Source organism: Manduca sexta, chromosome 22 (genome assembly GCF_014839805.1).
Source record: "Manduca sexta isolate Smith_Timp_Sample1 chromosome 22, JHU_Msex_v1.0, whole genome shotgun sequence".
Taxonomy (NCBI): domain Eukaryota; kingdom Metazoa; phylum Arthropoda; class Insecta; order Lepidoptera; family Sphingidae; genus Manduca; species Manduca sexta.
In genome coordinates, this window is record NC_051136.1 from 14,986,368 (window position 1) to 15,004,050 (window position 17,683).

General features: G+C 36.1%; 1 protein-coding gene across 1 annotated transcript in view; it reads left to right on the forward strand.

Moving 5' to 3' along the window:
• Nucleotides 1–4,059: 4,059 nt before the first annotated feature.
• Nucleotides 4,060–17,683, forward strand: part of LOC119190204 (protein shank-like) — a 15,613-nt gene continuing 1,989 nt past the window's right edge. The window contains exons 1-4 of the mRNA XM_037441526.1: nt 4,060–4,090; nt 7,738–7,753; nt 16,458–16,605; nt 16,936–17,116. Of these exons, the coding sequence (XP_037297423.1) occupies nt 4,060–4,090; nt 7,738–7,753; nt 16,458–16,605; nt 16,936–17,116 (376 nt within the window). The remainder of the gene's footprint in view (nt 4,091–7,737; nt 7,754–16,457; nt 16,606–16,935; nt 17,117–17,683) is intronic.

Consider the following 17,683-nt stretch of genomic DNA (forward strand, 5'->3'; position numbering starts at 1 on the left):
ATTTTAGTAACTACCGCATGTACAAAGTATTCAAAATGTCAACGGTGGGTATTTACAACTCGAAAGTCACAAAAAATATGCCTTTGAATGCTTTATTTTACTCGTAAAAGTAGTTATTAAGACCTTGTATGATAGAATATACGACATTTCTACAGCCACAGGCAAAACGAAAAAAAAGTGAAATGTCAGTAGCAAAGGTCAGGAAGCAATTGTCCCGTTTAACAGTAATGTCACAGTAAAAATGATAAACAGCCACTTAAATCCTTTGCAAGTTCGTAAAAGCACTATTTATTTCACTAAATGGCTCATAAGCAAGTTACGGGTTTGCTAATATGGGAAGACGTGACCTCGTAGTGATAATGTAACAAAAATATTGCCGCAAAACGTGATACCGTAATTCTGATTTATGGAGGTCGTAATAGCACTGTCTCAATCAGTACACATGTTCCGATCAACACATAAATAACCAAAGCATTTGCACGTGACTGTAAATACAGGAGAATAGTTAAAAATAAAAGATGAAATAATATAAAATGGTATTCAATGTGTGTTGCATGTTAACACATATTTTGATAGAAATTTCTAATATTGAAGTTTAGACTACATTATTCCCGATTTGTTCGTCATAATTAATTGAATATATCGTGTCGTCTCCTCTTTTTCGTCACGAAATAAATTAACACAACGGAAAAAGATACCGAAAAGTGTTGTAAGCACCTAAAATATTCCCTTAGCTCAGCAGCTCAGCTTATTTAAAATCGTGCATAACCTCCCACTGCATACATCTAACTCGCTAACAACCTTAAATCCGACTATAAACTTTCGAATAATTAAGCGATACAAGCCTTACTTCCTTCAATTATTTCACGGTGTTTCATAGGCTTGCGTATATTTTTGTAACAGACCGACACGCGACACCAAAGGGATTAACCTCGATTCGCTATACAATATTTAATTAAAAGCTGTTACACTTAATTTGTTTATGAGACGTGAAGATCACATTCCTTTGTTAATGAGTTTAGGAAGTTAATCCGATTCGTGAAACTGTTGATTAACTAGAAATTAAAATGGATTTCAAAGAGGTTTGGTGGGTTTAATCTTGAAATTGATAAGAAACTTACTATTGGGTGTAGCCAATAGTTTATAGTTATGATAATACACTCATATCTGAAGGGCAGAAGTGGAACTAGAGGACGTATTCTTCATCACGCCATTCTGTCTTATTATCACTTATTATCTCATTACAAAACTAGCCATATAAGGCACAAAATCAAATCTTGGCAGACTTTAATTGCCCGGATTAAGAAGCGCACCCTCGCCTTGATGTGCTTTCACTAAAACAATGAGAAGATTGATTAATTAAATAACATTGCGCAATATTTAGTAGCATTTGCCCCAACAATTCATTAAACATTATGACGTCACAAAAGACCAATCACGCACCATCAAACATTTCCAAATTCAAACCGAATCAACACACAATACAACACAAATCTGCGACTGTGTTGAAAGTAACCAACTACGTGGGTATATGGTAATCCAGTTGTTTCTCGGCTCCTACGCGAATTGACAGATGTACTAATGGAAATGACAAATTACATAAAACACCAGGTACTTTTGGCCCTACTAACCCGATATGTGACGTCATGCCTGTCAACAATGTGTATCGATTATGATGTATTGGAGCGATAAATTGATGCATTAGGAATTATAGTTAAAATTGATCTAGACCGTAGTCACAAGAATACTGATAAATCAACTTATGTATGTAGTACATCGGAAATATCTTGATCCGAATTTGGCATACATCAATCTGAATGGAGTTAGCGCTAAAACAGCTGATTAGTGAAGGACAGTCGGTTTCATATTAAGTAATCGGGACTCAATATGTTTAGAGACGAATCTATTTGAAAGGAAAGAAAAACCTGACATGGAATTTGTTTTACATAATGAAAATGTTTTACATAAACCCACACTAGGCTTAGCCTGTCCTGTGGAGAAATAAAAAAATTTACATATTTTGTTTTATAATAAACGAAAACACTCGCTTTACAGTAACTTTAAAAATATTTTGTGAGAATTAAAAAATGTTTCTTGTCAATCTTTTCAATTCGTCAGAATAGTAATACTGGAAGGATATCAAATATAATAACAGTAAACCCATTAGGAATTTAAAAATGGCACCATTCCGGTCTAGCCGGCTCATTCACGCAAATTTGATGTCATGGCTTACGTAGAACAAACCTTAGCTGCATAATGGTCTGCCTGCTACCCGTGGAAAAGCGAGATATTGATAAAACGTAATTATGTCAGAAAAATGTGGGTATTCATTACCAGCAGGATGCGTCCTACTAGTTATGTTTGCACAAACGTGTGCACAACTAGTTGAAGTTTCGGCGCGGCTTGGCCCTCGGGACGTCACTGACTACGGACGGAGTTAATTAGCTTAGCTAGGACAGGGATGGTGCAACACAACACGGTCAGCGATTTAGTATTTTTATATTTCCAATCAGTCCATCTGGAATTCTATGGGAGGCTTTCGAGCAGTCCACATGTGGTTAATGATGGTTATAATTATTCCGTTACACTAGTCTTTCTTTAGCCTCTTATACGTCAATTTGGAAATCTATGGGACGCTGTTTGCAGCAGTCCACATGTGGTTGATGATGGTTATAATTATTTTGTTACACTAGTCTTTCTTTAGCCTCTTATAAGTCAATTTGGAAATCTATGGGACGCTGTTTGCAGCAGTCCACATGTGGTTGATGATGGTTATAATTATTCTGTTACACTAGTCCTTCTTTAGCCTCTTGTAAGTCAATTTGGAATTCTATGGGACACTGTTTGCAGCAGTCCACATGTGGTTGATGATGCTTATAATTATTCTGTTACAGTTAGTCTTTCTCTAGCCTCTTATTTAGTCATTTGTTATACAAATTCTATAAAACTGTCATTTGTTTTAAATGAACACCATTTAAATACAATTAACCTGTTCCAATTTCTTTCTGTTAGCATCGATATGAATCGGCTTCCATATAATACATTAATATCGGTCTTTCTTACGCATAATTGAACCCGCTACGCCCGTCGCGTGCACCACGCGTCTCATCCGGCATTCAGAGCCAAACATCACCGGCGCTGGTCGGTGACAACTTGGCAAATAAGGATGCGCTACCGACCACCACGCGACCATCGTACTGCGACACATGTATCCATTGCTTTATACATCATAATACTATCATTGCACGCCTCAAGTGGTAAGCAGATAAGGTAATATAACAGGTATTTATAACCAATTTTAAAAATTCCTGGAGAATAAAATTTCCAACGTCAGCTCAAGATTTGTCAAATCGAAAACTGATTTTCTAACTCAGAATCAAACCAGAACCTTTTCAGTCACATCTAACAATTAATTGGACCATTGAAGTCTGGAACTAACTGACGTTGCTAATTACCACTAATAGAACCTTTAACGCGACTGAAGTTGACAGTCTAATGAAAAAGCAAATTTGTGTGGTCGAGTATAATTAGCGTCGCGACATTATTACAGGAAATGTATTGCAGCGGGAGATATTTTTCTTAAGACTAAGCAAATTAAGAAGGCCGTGACAATATATAACATTGTAGCCAGTGTAACTACTGGATATAATAAGACAACATCTCATGTCTCAGGATGGCGAGCGCAGTGGAATACCAAACAATGCTTTCTAATTCAAAATGTTGGATGATGTTTCTACTGTTTATGGGCAGTCGTATCGCTTACTATCAGGCGAACAGCAAGCTTAGCTCGTCTTCAAAGCAAAAACAAAAATGTAAGGTTTATTATACTGAATAAACAGACGAGCAAGTCTATCAGCACACGTAGGGCTCTGCGCTTGCACCCTGACACATATGATATATTATAATGACCATTAGATTGGCCACAATCTCTAAACCGGTATACAACAATATACACAATGCCGCTTGGTGACAGTAATAAACCTTGCCGTGGTACCGACCAAGCGCGTTCCATACGAGAGATCTAGGAAGAGAATAAATACCTCCAGACCGATTTCGGTCATGGCGGCCAATCTCAACAGCGACCAGCCAGGTACGTAGGAAATATTATAGTGCGCGATACACAGGTGACTCTCTGTTCCTTCCTCATAGTGTGGTGAGACGGCCATCCGACTTGACAGGAAAGAGATCAGGCGCAGGACCAACGGCTTCACGTGCTTATCTAGGAAGTAAAGAATTATGCAAGATGAGGTTGTTCTTAGCGTTTTTCCATGCGTGAAAAGCCTTCGCTATAATATATATTATTTAAATATAGTCACATTTAGTAAGCCGACTTATCCCGTCTCAATAAACGATACAAACAAGTATTCATCCGGAAAAATAATGACCAAAGGCCTCATTCACACCGAAACAGAACCGGTTGACGTCGATTCTGATTCGGTACTGATACGAGAAAGTAATGAATCAACGTTATGCGTTACAAAGCAACTTTCTCTGGAACAAGCGTGAAGTGATAATGTTCATTCATTGAATTCCTGCACGAAGCTGATAAGGTTATTTACACATTTTATTTGCTCTCTGATAGTTACGAAAACAGGTCAATGCTACTTTATTACGTCTTGTGTGTTTAATTTGTAGCGTGTTATTAGGTTTTGAAATGGTAAGTCTGGGCTGTAAGAACACTGGCCTTTGCCATAATTGAACATAAAAAATCGCGTGTAGACAAAACATGAAATTCCCACTAATTTGTTGATCCAAAAATGTGTTGGTATTTTGAAGTTGAAGTTTTTTAAACCATTCTCTCGAAATTTGTCAAGATTTATTTAATCCCGAAGGAAGGCTTTTATTATACAATATACATTTCGTACTTTCAATATTATCATTCGATAAAAAGAAATATTAACATATATCAAATTACTTTTCAATTTACTGTAATACACGGTGAAATTGAGTGAACAAAATATTTGAAAACAATGTATTTTTAATACATTATTATTTCTTTAGACACGGTATAAGACTAAACCCGTGCAAAATCAGACAGTCCAGCCATTACGGCGCGCGGTGAAGCAATAGAACCTGTAAGCAACAAATTGACCCATAATCCTACGATTGGCTTGGGCAACGCGCCGCACACGCAGAGTTGTGGGCGATGTGACAAAACACATCTGTCATTTGACCACTGATCCACTTAGGTGTCCGAGCCTCGTTTGCAACGCAGGTTGACGTTTAACGGGCATGAAGTGTTTAGTGGTTCATTCTTTCCTTTCTTACTTTTAAATTATAATGGGTAACATCTTATAATAAGTACTATTATGTTTTCATATAGGTTTAGAAGGTAGCTAAACGTTGGATCTTACTAAATCTGCACTAATGTTATTGTATAAAAGTCTGATGCTTTGTAAATTGACATTTCTACAACTAAACTGATTTAAATTATCCTTTCACTAATTGGACTTATACTGTCCATGAATTACACAGATAGATTATTATTATCATAGCATAGGATATATAATCTTTCGTTACAAATATAATTACTGTCTTAGACTGCGAAGCTGCAGAATATTGGCGTTCGTGATACTAAACAAATGGCAGCTCTCATCGTCATAAAAAGAAACACTCGACCATCGTTAGACTACTCTATCACTGTCAGCCTACTCGACCACCATCCGCCTACTCGACCACACACTACACTCGCCAGTTGGAACGCTACCCGGGCCAGTTCAGCGGCCCGTCAGCTCTGTTGAAGCCGCACATCAATTATGAAGCCACGCGGACCGCTATAAATTGATTGCTTCCCCGCCACTCGGAATGGCCCCATTCAATGTTCCGATCTTTTTGTATGTCTTGCCGCTCGGCTCACGTCCTTTTTCGACTAAATGCTGTTTAACAGTTTATTGGTATAAAAAGACGTTTAATGATTTTACATCTTAGTGTATACAATGTTCTGGTAAAATAACACTTAGTGACAAAAGCGCACACACCAGTGGTGAACCGTCCATACAACCCGATTCCTATCGGCTTCCATTTTAGGTTTATTAATGTGTGTCTTAGTCTTTATTTTCAGTTAAATAGGTCGCGATATATTAGTTAAGGCATTTTTTTCTCGGCTTACTTTTTTGATTATTTCCACCCTTCGCCACTGGCACAGGCAGCTGCAGGTGCGATTGGTGCGTCCACTTTCCGCCATCTATTTCGTCCCATGATGTGATAGGGAAAGCATATCGCCATATCGGGCACAAATTCCAGACTCCGGGCTGATATTGATTAAAATATAATATCACTGCCCGACTCGGGGATCGAACCCGAGACCTCAGCACTGCAGTCGTACCATACAACTACGCCACCGAGACAATTTAATTGTTTACTAATTGTAAATTTTATTAGGACATCGTCTCATTGCATTTTTTTTATTTGAACAATGGCAAAACTATAAAGGCAGAGTAATGAGACCTTTATTGTGTATCTTGTAGACAAACTCTGGTAACTATCTATTTGATATCGAGAACGACTGTAATAAGATCTGATATCGTACGCAGATCATAAAAAACATTACAATTTACAAGTTTTTTGTTGGGTGCTAGAAAAACACCACGCCTACTAAAAAGAGTTAGGTACATCTTAATTCATCTTTCGTACATTTTTATCGCCCAATTTCATTTATCGGTAGTATTGGTGATGTTATAGCTAAATGCTATGTAATATTTGTAACTTACGTCATACAGTCAGCCTCATAAAATAGCTGAACGAATTCAAAACTTTAAAACATTAGCTTCAATCGGAATATATTTTTTTCTTTGTTTAAAATAAAGTAAACCGTTTTGAATTTAATTTAGTGAATAATAAACTATTTTTGAGCTACTTGTGATATATATTACGTACACACTTTCCCTTCAATTATATTAATATGTGCTATATATCATATTCTAAACGTACGTAGATGGCTACGTACGTTTAGAATATGATATGTCTTATCAGTAAATAAGACATGGGTCTTATTTACTGATATCTAAGTCAATGTGTCTCCAATATAAACACAAGTCAACAAATGCAACTTTACAATCCCATATGGTTATCTTTTTTAATTACATTGTCTTAAAAATATTAAAGAACTAAGCAGGTATATGACCTAGAGTATGAAGAATCTCTCGGATACGGCATGTAATAATGTTTTTTTATGTCATACGAGTTCTATTGTGGTTGGTCAGTTTGTTATTTATCTTTCTGTACTCTTTATAAATACCCTCAAATTCCACAGTCTAAGTTTCTGTTTAAGTAAGTCTAACATCTTTAAAAATCAAATGCTTGTTTTTGAGTTTTTAAAACTTCTCAAAACCGAATCTTTTGTGTCATTTATAAAATTTTAAACAGAATCAAGTCAGTTTTCTTTCAGCCTTGGAATGAAAATCGCTTCGTCACCTCACAAGTCACTCAGCCAGCTGTCATCGGCAACCGAACGGTGACCCACAAACCTGGTGCATTGTGTGCAAACAGTTTTAATTGTTACTCTTGTGATTGTAACTGGAACCCCCACGTAGCTGGTTATAAATTGATTTGTACTGAGTACTGTTACTGTATTATCGAACTGGTACCATTTACCGTTTGAGATAGGGTTTTTATACATTTGTCGAAAATGCCTCTTCGATGATTTATCTGTGTAATGCACTATTGGGGACTTAACCTACCTATCGCTAGGGTTAGTGGCTAAAAAGCTTATCAGTAAACCCATAATGTCTCCTTCAGGATTGGAAAGATATTCGTAAGTTTAAAACGCGAAAATTAAATTAGGAATAATTTTCGATACAGTTTGAAGATTTATAATTTGTTACGCATAAGGCCCCGCTCTTCCCTATTACATCTATCTCTCTGACCTATAGCAGATATACTCAGTGAAATATATCATTTAAGTGCTACCCCTTCGAAGATAAAGAGAACTTATGAATTAATGATTTTCTATATGAATCAGTCAATGAACGCTCACACAATGCGAGTGAATTATGAATGAGGAAATTACTGCCCGTCATCCATCTCAGTGTGAATGGATAGTCACTTCCTCATCAATAGTACATAAAGTGGTTTGATATGTGATAGAAATTTAGCCTTTTGTCTACAACACGCATGGGCCGGTCCGAGCAGGGCTGTCTCACAAAATTGACCTCAAACAGCGCGGCTTTTCGTATGGTAAATGATAATGAAGAAAAAAAACGAAGTCATTTGTTTCACCAGTGTCTACGCTTACGCCTTTTCTTAAACCTTATAATCAGATAGAATATAGTCTCAAATGAATGTATACGCGAATAAAACCATATGTATTAATTGATAGGGAACGTTTTGTCAATTTTAACGTTATATTCATTTGTGTCTGACCGTAATATATTCTTATCGGTAAAAGAATTTTCAAAATCTAATCAGTAAGGGTGATTATCGCTTTGAAAACACCAACTTTACTATATTGGTGATATAAGAATTATTTATATCGCTCTAAAGTTAATTATCCTGTAACCACCATTTTGAACCGCAAATATTTGACTTGGTGCTTTATCGCTAAGCCAATGGACTGTTTGTACGAAAGAAGTATCCAAACACCAGCTTAGTTATCTGCCGCCATGGTCATACAAATCAAATAAGATAACATTTCTTTATTATGATGTAATCTGGTGCTTAATATCAAAGCGTATAATGGAGGTTTGTTTAATGAATGATTTATTTAAGCTTATTAAAAGTGCATTGAGTTTGGCCAAGCTATTTTCGTCTTTATATGAAAATGTACGTATTATGATTTTTGTCAACATATTTTATTTAGAGTATGTTAAAGTCAACTCCAAATTTCTGACACCAAAATAAGACGGAAAAATATCTCAACCATGTCAAACATTATTGTTTGATTGAAATAGTTTTATATAAAGCGTAAAAACCGCAATAAGATCCGAAAGCTAGTTTATTTCAATGTTTCAACATTCGCGTAACAAAAGAAGTTATTATTTCAAATAAAATATATAAATTGTTACGCACAACTCAATTTTGTTGAAATCGGAGCCAAGTATGGTCGTTAAGTCGCGACAACCAGCGGCTGCTGTGAGCTGTCAGATTTTAGGTTGATGGGTTGGGCATTAACCGCAATGTTGTGGCTTCGGTGCTCGACCGCGCGCCCTCGATAATCATTGGGCACATACGTTTTTTTAGATAAGCCTGCTTGTTTTGGCGTGTACTTACATACTCAGACTAAAGTATATATTATGCCTATTTATATCTGTATAAACATGCCTTGACTTTGTACTATGTTCGAGTCGTTGACCTGTCAGTTTCAGAAATCAATCTCTTAATTGAAACAAACAAATAAACTAAAGTCAATTAACGAGTTGGATATACGCCAGTAAAGTTTATTTTAACTACAAAATAAAATTAAGTGCAAATTATTTTTGGCACACAAATACGGGAAAGTGCGTAAACAATCCAAAGATCTTTGTCAATGACCTACAAACCTTCATATTCGATGCCTATCACTCCCCCAGTGTGTTCAGTATTATGTTTGCAATCTACCTGTGACCTGCACATAAAACTGGGAGGTCGTATTTAATCTCATGATATTACACGGGCTCCCGCGGGACCGCCGTGCAATCTAAACGCCGAATATCCCGAGGTCCCAATATTTCCGCGCCATATTTCCTACATCTCCCCGGGGAAGGTAATATTACGCCGGTGAACACAGCCCGACCTGCCAATATCTTGCATTTGCTTTTCAAATTCTTTTCAAAATGGAAAAATTTCGTAGCCAATGCTTTATGAATTAATTTCGTTCAGGTCATCTTTTGGCTGACTGGGCTTGGAGTGGAGTTCGAGGGTATTGCAAATTTTGAAATCCAATCACTTATTGGTAAATATCCAAAGTATACAAACACAAAACTGCCTCGGTGGCGTAGTTGTATTGCATGCCCAGTACAATAGCGCTCTGAGGTCCTGGGTTCGAATCCCGGGTCGGGCAAAGTGATATTTGGGTTTTTTCTGCTCAGTATCAGCCCGGAGTCTGGAATTTGTGCCCGATATGGCGATAGGCTCGCCCCCTATCACATCATGGGACGGGACATACTTACATAAAAAGTGGGTGCCCTAGTTGCGCCTCTGCATACCCCTTCGGGGATAAATGCGTGATGCTATGTATGTATGTATGTACAAACACAAAACCTTCATGATTATAAGAAGTATAACGTACAAATATGGTATAAGTAATGTTTTATTTAATATAAATCGTGCTACAAATAAACACAAACGAAAGATATGATAAAAGGGATACGAATATAAAAGAAAAAAATATATTAAAGCGATTTTAAAAAAAATAAAGTTCAAGATGAGAGCAGTCATAAAATTAAAAAAATTGCCAACATTCAGACTATACAGTGATAATTATATGACTAATAGAAAATGTTTTGCTTTCCTTTACCGACCTTTGACGTTACGTAATTAAAGAGATAGCAGGACTTTATTGACCTCCTTATCATGATGTTTGGAAAATATGTAATTAGTATTCATATGATAAATATTATGATGTGCACAATATTATGATACTATGACCCACTGCTTTATATAATTTTATGAGATTGAATAAAGTGTTAACATCAAACGAACTACATTTCTAAACGCAGAATTCTTAGGAGTACCTACTCTGTAATAGTATCGGTATTATTTCAATTTTCTATTTGAAAAATACCAGAATCGACCAGCCTTAGAAATTATACCCGGTATAAAGATAAATTCCTTTATCACACTGCAAGACAAATATAAGCCTGACAATACACTAGGTATATCTCTGCCCACATCCCCGAGGAGCCTTAAGCTTACACGGCATCTTTGCTACCACTTCAAATAGATCTCGGTAGAACATAAGAGGATTACGTACCTGAACAAGTTCATCGTTCGTTTATTATTCTACTTTATGCGATAAGAAAATAAAAGCTTTAATCAAAAACAAACAGACGCCGCTAACGTTCGCAAATATTCACATCAAATAGCTAAACACTTAAAGTGACCTAATTAATACGCAAATAAGCACGTAACAACAATTTGTAATGAATACGTATGTGTAATTAACTCTCTTTTGAATAAGAGGATGCGAAAATCCTTCTGTTTAGGTAAATTCGCATTGTCAGTTACTCTTAGCATTGTTTTGTTCTAGTTTGAAGGACATAGAATACGGTGTATCTGATATTTCGCATTGGCAAAGGAACAAAACCATGGAATACCCATTCTGTAATTAGAAGATATGAGTTCCAATTATATACACAAGCGTGACTTCCTACGCGCAATCTGCTAATCTTTTTGGCAACCAAAATTCTCAACCATATCTGAATTCCTAGTAACTACGAACCTCTTCTCACCTAACCTAACGGTAGTTCTATTTTTACGCAAACTCGCATCCATAAATAACAATATCTTTATTAAAGCTTAAGATCAAGCCATTATTTACCTCACCGAGCGTATTTATCATTTTAACATGTTGATGTGAACAGAATTCCTGGCACGTTTAACTTCCTACTAAGTTGGTTGGACATAGTCATTAGCTGGTAGCACAATATATCATGCTTGTTAATCTGCTGTTGCCACCGTCGGGGACAGTGGCTGCTGACTTGTCGCGCTCTGATGTCACATCAGTACTTGCAGTAACAAAAGCGTTTATATTAATTTCTTTATGATTTGATTGCGTTTTTTGTTCGTCAAATGTGTAGGTATTTCGAGGATAGCATTGCGTCTCTATATCGTTGTTGACTAACTAGTTATCTAGTTTATTGTGAAAATTAAACTAATCCTTTGTTTACGCGGTTGGTTCATTATTCAAACCATTTAACACATTCGAAATTTGAACATTACAGCGAGATCGCAAACACTCATTTGCTTATTTGTTTAAATGACAATTGAAATACGAAATGGTGCTAACGAAGCCTAATTTAACATCACAATTAGAGCTAACATTATCATTGGGTCTGGTCCGATCATAAATAACAAATGCTCCAGTCATTTGTAAACTTTCATACAAGCCGTCTGTCTGAAATGCAGTGCGTTCCAGAGGCGATGCCTGTTCATCAATCGTTGCCACGTCGTATATCCATCTTGCTTCGTTAAAGCTTAGTTGGTGATTTAAATGCCTTCACGTGGCATGCCTTTGTGCGATCAGTACGAATTTGTATTTGAAAATGCAACTATTTCCGGAGTTTTGGGGTATACCTGATATATTTTGTACTATAAATATCATAGGTGTACATTGTTTCTGAAAATCCGGCCTATGTGATTCGTTCGTGCGTGTAGCGTCAAGAGATAGGAATGTACATTCTCTATCCAGTAAGACAGGCAGGCATAATTCTGACGGGCGGGGAAAGCTCTCTTTTTTCAATATATGCAAGTCAATGAAAGGAGACGGGCGAAACTTCATAGAACCTTGGGCTTGGTGTTACAGAGATAATTTATGCATTATTTTATAGGAATAATAGAACCATTTCTAAATTAGAAAAAAAAATCTGTCTCTACAATGGGAGTAAAGAAATCATCGCTATAGAAAAAAAACGGAAAATAAACCACTTTTCTGTGAATAACTTCGTATTTACCCGATAGCACAAGATGTTCACAGCACCTAATCATTGTCCATTGGATTGCCGTATTGACTAATGAGCTTAGATAATAACCAGAATTGAAATTATCGTATGGAATCGACGAGGACCGACATAAAGGTACTTACTTATCGCAAGATGAAACTAAGTGTAGTTTGCATATCTTCTTTTATCTCCTCCTTCATGGAAACGGGCATGAGTTTATACTGTTTTATATTATTGAAAGAACTATTTCGTTTTCAATAGGACGAATTCCTGTAGTGTTATAACGCCATGTAGCTATGCCACAATTAACACAATGGTGTTGATGGTTCATCGATACTTTTCGAAATCCGGTAGAACAAGCAAAATCAGTCGAGCAAGCAAGAAAATAAATTCCGTTGTTGAATAAGCGTGGGTAGTTCAATAAAGCAACAATCGTCAAAATATTCTCGAAAACCGTAGTCGTTAAAATAAAAATATCAAACCAAAAACATTCACTTGCGCATAAGTACAGGAAGCAAATAACAATAATAATATACATTAATAATAGACAGCCTGATTTTCCCGATACCGGAAGTCAGTTACTTATTCATAAAAAATATTTTCCCATTGTAATACAATCTAATATTTTTTAATGGCAGATATAAAAATAGAAGAATAATATTGATAAATGTTTCATAAGTGTACAGTCAAGCCCAATTTCGCCCGTCTCCTTTGATCGATTGCCACAATGTTGATACTTAGAAATAAAAGGTTAAAAGTTAACCGCCTTCTACGAAGCACAGCAATTATAAATTAATTTTTATGCTATTTAAACTAAAATATCTTCCATTGTGCATTGTTTTGTCACCTAACATTTCTAACCTAAATTTTCCGCGTTAAAATGTATTACAATCATTTATCGATGCTCTATTTCTTTCTCATATTTACCGTAACAATTATTTATCCGTGCTCTAGTTTCTTTCACAATTCATAATTTACTCACATTATTTGTGATATAATCTGTTAATCGTATGAATAAGGATATCCATGTTAGGCCTCTCGCAAACAGCTTCGGACGCTTTTAAACTCTTAATGTTTTGCGGTTGTTTGTAGGTGACCTTAAGCACAGTCCGTTTTTATCAACGAAATATGACATCATAAATATCTCAAGACAACACTCGTAGCGTCAAGACAGTAATTAACTGCTACTCTTTTTACGGCATTTCGTAGAAGTAACAAGATATTTTTTTATCTTAGCGCCTGTTTACGTTAACTGGAAATAGCAAGAATACGTATCACGTCATGTTGATAAAAAAATGTCATGAAGGATTTATTTGTACAGAGTACTTCTTTTAAAAAATATTTATCTGTAAATAATGTCATAAAATATTGGTATAACATAACACAGCACGATCTTTTCCACTTCCATATATATCGAATTGTATCACACTCAATTTTCCTCATTTTTACCTGTAATAGTTAGCGGGACCATTGCTATTTATCGAGCCCATTTCTGAACATCGTGCTGATCCAAACCAAAATAATTTGACATCGGTAATCGAACCTAAAAGCTCGGTAATCTCAGTAAGCCGTACAACTATTACCAAGCCCCTAGTCTCATAATAAATTATGAAATAACGTAAACATATTGAATTACGATTCCAATCCGTAGAAATTCGTTAGCGGCATACACAAATGTATTTTGAAATCTCGAGAATACTCGCAAATTGTCTTAACGAATTACTGCTATGTTAAATTTGAACATAACCTTAACAAGAAACTTAATTATGCCAAAACTCCGTGCTCAAAAAAGAGTACAAATTTTTTTCTTCACGTATTAATATAATATAGATATCTTCTATATAATATCGAACATGAATCCACCATCTAACGTCGATTTCATCTAGTTCTCGATAATTACGTTCCTAGCAAAGGCACATCTAAATCCTATCACCCTATAACCTCGGCAAACTAAGCTCGAACTAAGTTTAAACTCGGTCTGTACCTATACAGGTGACGTAGGAATTACTTGCACGACCTATAAACTTCGCAAGCAATTAATTAATTGTCCCAAGGCGTCGCCTAACGAGGGTTTGTGGGTAGATGTGTTTGGGAAGGTTATCAAGGTATCGTCAGTGACCTTTCTACGGAAACAGATAGGTAGCATAATGAAGGTATAGGTATAGGGCTGCATTTGATGAATGGTTGGTAAATTAACTAAAAAAATGCAAAACAAATTGAGAACCTTCTCTTTTTTTAAAAAACGTGTAAACTTTTTGTCAATCTTCTCTAGTTGTGTACACTTTGTGATCTCATTAAAACGTCTATGTTCAACTATGACTATGACTGATAAATAACATCGTCACGCCAACATCACCGGGTGCGGTCCGAATCGCAAAAGCACCCGCATTCCACTAATAGCGTTGGCTTAGATGTAATAGGGGACAAAACAGATGCTAACTAATGGCTATATTGTCTTATTTGGACCGGAAAGCTCACGCATAACCCAAAGGTGCCATTCAAAAACTGCATATGAATTATGGAATCAAACAATCAGAAGATTGGATTTAGTATACTCTCTAAACTAGAAACACCAAATTTCGTGAAACGCCTTAATATACCCGCTTAAATTGAATCGTATTATAAAGCAATAAGTATATTTTAATATAAATTTACTATACTTAATAAATTCTTAATTTCTAGAACGTTGGCAGTAATAGATAGATCGGAACTAACCCAGTTAATTGAATCCACTTCTGAACACAACAGTACGATTAATTGGTACGATTACCAAAGAAGATTTACGGTGTTCAGTCCGCAGTTAAGTAATGCTGACTTGTTAACATTGTAATTAAGTGATTGATAATGCACTCCACGATAGCTGAGAGCCTGGGAGGCAAAATGCACCCTCTGTTGCAACAATATATGAGAATTGTAATTTCAATGTTCCTAGTGTAAGCATATTAATTTAAATCGATTGTCACAAGATCGATTGAATGTGTCGAACTTATTCAATGAAAAAAAACTATTTTGCGGATTTTTTGCGGTTTTTGAATTATAATTTACTCTCAACGTATCGAAAACTCTGCAGCCTTCGTAGACTCGGAGCGAACTTCACGACTACAAACCACAAAGACTGCAAAGTCTTCGATATCTCGCGTCGGGAGAAAATTATCATTCAAAAAACCGCTATAACATCCACAAAATAGTTTCATTTCAATGTGGAACTTATGTCAGTTACTACCTTCTGATAATATGTCGTGCATTATGTAAACACACATATTACTATGTAAACAAATATATTAGACGTATTATCGACTTAAGTTAGCATATCGCGGAAAATTACACATAACTAAACAGTCTCACTATAACAGAATTTATATGTGTTACAATCGATTCTTCAGCATCGGTTTAAAAATCGTTTATCCAACGCCTCGCATCTCTACATTGTGTGCAAATAGTTCTTTATTTAAAAAGCATTACAGCGATCGGCACTTTAACTGCCCGATACTGTGTCGTTCATAAACAACGCGTCACAGTAAAGTCAGTTCAAGATTTAAATGCGCTTTAAATTGCATCGAGCGTATTGAAGATACTTTTATTCGTATTCAATATGTCGTTGATATCTGACCATTTTCGGATGATGAATGATGGAAATTAAACAATAGTATATAAATTTTATATTTTTACTCTTATTTGTCAAACTTTTTTAATAACAAAGAAACAATAAATTGTATGGTAGAATAAGAATATAGCTATGTCTTTAAGCAATTGATGATCAGCTTGATTCTTACGGACCCGAAGCTGTTCATGGTCTTCTTATTATTGGAAACCAAAAGACAAAATCCCCTAAGAATGATTGTCTAGACTACTGAATTAAAATCTTAATTATTGTTTTAAAAGGTTTGTTTTCCGGTCTTTCCAGGAGTTGAAGGAGAGCTTCAACTATGGCTTGTTCTGCCCACCGATCAACGGTAAAGCCGGCAAGTTTCTCGACGAAGAGCGACGGCTCGGCGACTACCCATTCAACGGTCCAGTGGGCTACCTCGAGGTGAGACATTGATGTAGACTTCCAAGTATACTTGATAGGATTACTTTATGAGTGTACTAACATGACTTGCGGAGGCATCTGTGAATCAGGAAAAAATCAATCAAATCCATTCAATACCATAGTCATAATACGACGACTTCCCGTTGTAGTGCACAGCAAAACAGGATTGAAAATTCCAAATATCATGATCTAAACTAATATTATTATCTACTACATATCCGTGATAATACTCTGTTGATTCTATTGTAGATGTTGTTTTTAAAAGAACCCTCATGAATACATTATGTATTATTTAAACAAAAAAAATAATCAAAACTGATATATTTCCAGTTAAAATACAAGCGGCGTGTGTACAAGATGCTGAAGCTCGACGAGAAGACTCTGAAGGCGCTGCATTCGCGCGCGAACCTGCGCCGCTTCCTGGAGCACGTGACGCACGGACAGATAGACAAGATCAGCAAGGCGTGCTCCAAGGGACTTGACCCTAACTTCCACTGCCAGGAGACAGGAGGTGAGTACTGGCCATATCCAAATGGCGACCACCGTACAAGGTGTTAAAACCCGCCATAGTGGCCCACGTAAGTAAGTCGCGTTCCGGGATCAGTCGGTGTATATCGACTTTCAACAGGCCGGCATAATTATGTCGACTGTCGAGGGGTAAGCATCTTTCATCAGATGACATTCTATCCACTTACTATCATGTGCAATGTAAAGAAACATAATGCAAATAGGTAGACAGTGAAGGCTTTACACAAATTCAACATTATTTGTAACAAAAGTAAGCGAAGCTCTTTCACCCCACCTCTCCCTCGCGCTTACGAAGTATAACAATAATGTTTACAAAATCTGTTCAAATTTCTTTATTGTTATTTATTTCTCAAGAAATTCATACAAATCTTTAAATAAATATCTGATGTCATTTAGACCACAAACTCTACTCCCGTTTGGTACGTAAGTATCACTCGGACCCATATTTAATTTTTAATAAATAACTTATTTATGTTATTACCTACTATAGAGCATGAACGTCCTGTGTCCTATTTATTCTTAATAATAAATATAATTGCGTAACGATCCT